The sequence below is a fragment of the Callithrix jacchus genome, chromosome 22 (genome assembly GCF_049354715.1).
Source record: "Callithrix jacchus isolate 240 chromosome 22, calJac240_pri, whole genome shotgun sequence".
Taxonomy (NCBI): domain Eukaryota; kingdom Metazoa; phylum Chordata; class Mammalia; order Primates; family Cebidae; genus Callithrix; species Callithrix jacchus.
Window position 1 is genome coordinate 8,162,834 of NC_133523.1, and position 5,710 is coordinate 8,168,543.

Consider the following 5,710-nt stretch of genomic DNA (forward strand, 5'->3'; position numbering starts at 1 on the left):
ATTTGATTTTCTGTTCTTGTGTCAGTTTGCTGAGAATGATGGTTTTCAGGTTCATCCATGTCCCTACAAAGGACATGAACTCATCGTTTTTGATGGCTGCATAATATTCCATGGTGTGTATGTGCCACATTTTCCCTGTCCAGTCTGTCATCGATGGGCATTTGGGTTGGTTCCAGGTCTTTGCTATTGTACACAGGGCTGCAATGAACGTTCGTGTGCATGTGTCCTTATAGTAGAACAATTTATAATCCTTTTGATATATACCCAGTAATGGGATTGCTGGGTCAAATGGAATTTCTATTTCTAGGTCCTTGAGGAATCATCACACTGTCTTCAACAATGGTTGAACTAATTGACACTCCCACCAACAGTGTAAAAGTGTTCCTATTTCTCCATATCCTCTCCAGCATCTGTTATCTCCAGATTTTTTAATGATCACCATTCTAACTGGAGTGAGATGGTATCTCAGTGTAGTTTTGATTTGCGTCTCTCTAATGACCAGTGATGATGAGCATTTTTTCTTTTCTTTTTTTTTTTTTTTTTTGAGACGGAGTTTCGCTCTTGTTACCCAGGCTGGAGTGCAATGGCGCGATCTCGGCTCACTGCAATCTCCGCCTCCTGGGTTCAGGCAATTCTCCTGCCTCAGCCTCCCGAGCAGCTGGGATTACAGGCACGCACCACCGTGCCCAGCTAATTTTTTGTAATTTTAGTAGAGATGGGGTTTCACCATATTGACCAAGATGGTCTCGATCTGCTGACCTCGTGATCCACCCGCCTCGGCCTCCCAAAGTGCTGGGATTACAGGCTTGAGCCACCGCACCCAGCCAAGCATTTTTTCATATGTTTGTTGGCCTCATGTATGTCTTCTTTTGTAAAGTGTCTGTTCATATCCTTTGCCCACTTTTGAATGTGCTTGTTTTTTTCTTGTAAATCTGTTTTAGTTCTTTGTAAATTCTGGATATCAGCCCTTTGTCAGATGGGTAGACTGCAAACATTTTTTCCCATTCTGTTGGTTGCCAATTCACTCTAAGGACTGTTTCTTTTGCCGTGCAGAAGCTGTGGAGTTTGATTAGGTCCCATTTGTCTATTTTGGCTTTTGCTGCCAATGCTTTTGGTGTTTCGGTCATGAAGTCCTTGCCTATGCCTATGCCTATGTCCTGAATGGTTTTGCCTAGATTTTCTTCCAGGAGTTTTATGGTGTTAGGTCTTATGTTTAAGTATTTAATCCATCTGGAGTTAATTTTAGTATAAGATGTCAGGAAGGGGTCCAGTTTCTGCTTTCTGCACATGGCTAGCCAGTTTTCCCAACACCATTTATTAAACAGGGAATCCTTTCCCCATTGCTTGTTTTTGTCAGGTTTGCCAAAGATCAGATGGTTGTAGATATGTTATGCTGCCTCTGAGGCTTCTGTTCTGTTCCATTGGTCTATATCTCTTTTGGTACCAGTACCATGCTGTTTTGATTACTGTAGCCTTGTAGTATAGTTTGAAGTCCAGTAGTGTGATGCCTCCTGCTTTGTTCTTTTTGCTTAGAATTGACTTGACTATGCGGGCTCTCTTTTGGCTCCACATGAAGTTTAAGGTGGTTTTTTCTAGTTCTGTGGAATCAATATACTATTATAGTTGAGCCACTTTCGGCCCTGAGCTTCTTGGTGAACAAAGCAAAAAGGGAAATAAGATTAGTTGCATTCTTTTTTTTTTTTTTTTTTTTTTGAGATGGAGTCTTGCTTTGTCACCCCGGCTGGAGTGCAGTGGCGTGATCTCAGCTCACTTCAGCCTCCACCTCCTGGGTTCAAGTGTTTTTCATGCCTCGGCCTCCCAAGTAGCTGGAATTACAGCTGCTCACTACCACCCCTGACTAATTTTTGTATTTTTAGTAAAGATGGAGTTTCGTTGTGTTGGTCAGGATGGTCTTGAACTCCTGATCCCAAGTGATCAACCAGCCTTGGCCTCCTAAAGTGCTGGGATTACAGGCATGAGACACCTTGCCCACCAAGATTTACATTTTTTATGAAGATAAAACAGTACAGAGAAGCCCCTATACCAGGAAATTTATGTGCTGCTACTTTTTTTTTTTTTTGAGATGGAATTTCCCTCTTGTTGCCCAGACTTGAGTGCAATGGTGCATTCTCGGCTCACTGCAATCTCCGCCTCCTGGGTTCAAGCGATTCTCCTGTCTCAGTCTCCCAAGTAGCTGGGATTACAGGCATGTGCCACCACGTCCAGCTAATTTTTTGTATTTTTAGTAGAGACGGAGTTTCACCATGTTGGCCAGGATGGTCTTGATCTCTGGACCTCATGATCCACACGCCTCAACCTCCCAAAGTGCTGGGATTACAGGCATGATGTGCTGCTTCTTAATATTCACAATATATTTCTGGGGAATGGGCTTATTTATAGGTAAACATTTATAGATATGTAAGGGAGGCTCAGTCACATGAACAAAGCTACCTGCCGGAAAGGTCAGGCGTGGAGAGAAGGAGGAGTGTTCACCTTGTCCAGTCCTTGCCTTGGACCAGAACCAAAGGGTGAGCAGGTAGAGGAGGGCCTAGTTATGAAGTGTAGGGTCTTAGGGATGCCCAGTCACAGGGGAGCTCTTGGCCTGTTTGGTGATACTGCCCACCTGTTGTACTAGTGAGAGGGAGGCACCTTGCATGTCCTCATCCTGCACACATCTGTGGCTGTGATAAACTTAGGGTAGCCAAGAGGTAGCCCAGCCCCCACATCTGGTGTTGCTGGGGATGCTCCTGAGTCCAAATGATCCAGTCGGCCAAGAGCATCTGGTCCTTGGTAGTAGTACCAGTCCAGATGAGCCCTCCATCCTATGTGCTCTCCCTATGATTGGAGATGGAGTATTTTTATTCAGACTCTAACAAAATCCCTGATGTAATAATAATAATAATAAGGGGAGAGGGGCTAAGTAAAGAGTAGGAGGGAGCTTTGATAAGTCCTTGGGCTCCAGGTCCCTGGAAGACCTTCCCTGCAGAATGGCCTGGGTGGGGATATGTATGTCTGGTTCTCAGGGGCAAAGGGCAGCTAGGGAGAGAGAGGACACTGATGCCCCTGGACACAGATTGCTGGTCTGTTCCAGCAGCTTAAGGCCCTGATCCAAGACACAGAGGAAGCCAATATGTCTGACCCTCAAACTAGGTGGTAAGCAAGCCCCCAGACACAAAGAAGGGGGATTTAGACACCCTAGACATTAACTCCTCCTTCATTCTGTTCTATAATATGTTTCTTCCCAAACCCCCATCCCTACACCAGGATCATAAACCCAAGGCCAGAAAAATGTCTTCTCTTTGTCACCAACGGCACAAAAGGAAGGTCCAAAGATCATGAGTGGTGGGTGAGGGGACAAGTGAATTATAAGTAAATTAACGAGTAAGAGAATGAACAAGTTAGCACATACATGAATGGCTAAATGAATAAATGAATGAAAGGATGAATGGATGGATGAAAAGAAGGATGTGTGGATGGATGGGTGAGAATGGGTGGATGGGTAGGTGGATGGATGAGGATGAGTGGATGGAAGGAAGGATGGATGGATGAGAATGGATGAGGATGGATAGATGGATGGCTAGATAGAAAGAATGGGTGGATGAACGGATGAATGGATAGGTGTATGGGTGTATGGATGGAAAAATGGGTAGATGGATAAATAGGTGAGGATGGGTGGATGGATGGATGGATGGATGAATGGATGAGAATGGATGAATGGATGCATGCATAGATGGATGGGTGGATGAATGGATGGATGAGGATGATAGAAATAAAGAAGAACCAATACATGGATGAATGAGAATAGATGCACGGATAAAAGGAGGATAGGTGGATAGATAGGTGCATAGGTCGACGAATGGATGGACAAATGGATGGATGGATGGACAGATGAATGGATGAGGATGGATAAACTAATGAATGGATAGATGGAAAACTGAATGGATAGATGTAATGATGGATGGATGAATAGATGGGTGGATGGATGAGGAAGGAAGGACTAATGGATAGACAGATGAGGATTAATGAATGAATGGATAGATGTATGAATAAATGAGATGAATGGATGAGTAGATGACTGGATAAATGGATGGGTAGAAAGAAGGACAGATAAATGGAAAGGAGGAAGAAAGATAGAAAAGTGACAACCCAAAGCATAGATTTTACAGCAAGACAAGAGCCATGATGGGCTCCCATCCATTCCTCCCCTAGGAGGGCTGGCATGGGAGCTGTGAAGTGGACTCTCCAAGCCAGGGACCCCTACTTCCTACCGACCTTCCCAGGTGCTGATCAAGACCAAGCTACTCATCCCTCAGATCAACCTATGCTCAGCCCTCAACACCCTCTTGCAGCCCTAGCCCTTCCCAGAGGAAGCCCTCAGCTGGGGGCCTGGCCACCCTCCCAACCTTGAGGTACCCTGCTGAAGGCTTGGGATTTGATGCGCAGTTTGTGGGGCAGAGAGGGCTGACCCAGATCCTCAGGACTGTTTCCTGGGACAGGGCAGGTAACCCCATGAGACAGACCCATGGGATCAACAGTGGGTGTCAGCAACACATCTGATGGCCCTGAAGCTCGGCATCCAGAGGGCATTGGTGACCACAGCCCCCAGCAGGGTCTGAGCTCTCTTCTGGACCCTACATGCCCATCCAAGAGGTGACAGCTGAAGAGGGCAGGTGGGAGGGCAGTCTGCAAGGCCATGTCAATTCTGTTGAGGGTAGGAGATGCAGATTCGGGGGAGGACCTAGAAGTGGCCAAGCCAGTCCATCTGGGAGCCAGCAGGCAGCCCCGACATCCTGGAACCCCAGCATCTAGGGAACATGGCCTTAAGAGGCAGCTGTGGGAGCCAGACAAGGATGACAGTGCTTCAGCCCCAGGGTGGTGGTTCCCAGTCCAGGGGGCTTCCCATAGCAGGGCCTGCAGGGGCAAGGCCTGGGGCCCACCAGTCAGGGGCAGGAGGCCAAAGCGAAGCTTGAGCGCCCTCAGCTCATCCCTGAGCAGGGCATTCTCCTCCATCAGTGCAGCCAGCCTGCCCTCGATGGCTGCATCGTTGCGACGTCGCTTTTCCCTGGATCTCTTGGCTGCCTCATTGTTCTTCCTCCGCTTCTCCCAGTAAACGGTGTCCTTCTTCTCTTCTGGCATGAACTCTCGCTGGCGACGTATGGTGGGGCCCCTGCCCCGAGTCCCCCACAAGGTCCTGCTATGACTCTGAGACACATCTGGCAAGCCCAAGAAACCCACATCCATGGCTACTTGGAGAACCTGGGAAAGAGGAAAGAGATCTTGGGATGAAGGCCGGAGGTGGACCTGGATGACTCCTTTTTCTAATTTATCCTGTGTCTCTACCATCACCCATGGAGGGGACAGGTAGAGTTGGCATTGAGCTAGAGACCAAGATTTGATCTTCATTGGTTTGATGCCCAGTGAAGATTGGGTGAGGCCACAAAACAAGAAACCGCTAGAAAGGCTTAAGAGAAGACAACAGTCATCATGAGGAGCTGGTTCAGCCCTGTACCCTCTGAAGGACACAGGCTTCTTTCAGGAGTGTTCTCCTTACCGTTGAGAAGGTCCACAGAGAAGCCCAGGGCTCAGTTCAACTGGAGTTCCAAGGTAAGACTCTTGGAAACCCAGAGGAAGAAAGAAGGATGACTGAACCTAGAAACACAGAATATGTATCCATAGAGGTAAACTGAGCCAAGGTGGGATCAGAAAATAA

At 47.2% G+C, this 5,710-nt stretch overlaps 1 protein-coding gene across 1 annotated transcript; it reads right to left on the bottom strand.

Moving 5' to 3' along the window:
- Positions 1 to 4,374: 4,374 nt before the first annotated feature.
- NFILZ (NFIL3 like basic leucine zipper) lies at positions 4,375 to 5,241 on the bottom strand. The gene has a single exon (XM_035286919.2). It carries the CDS (start codon positions 5,239 to 5,241, stop codon positions 4,375 to 4,377), a length of 867 nt encoding a protein of 288 aa, XP_035142810.2.
- Positions 5,242 to 5,710: the final 469 nt, after the last annotated feature.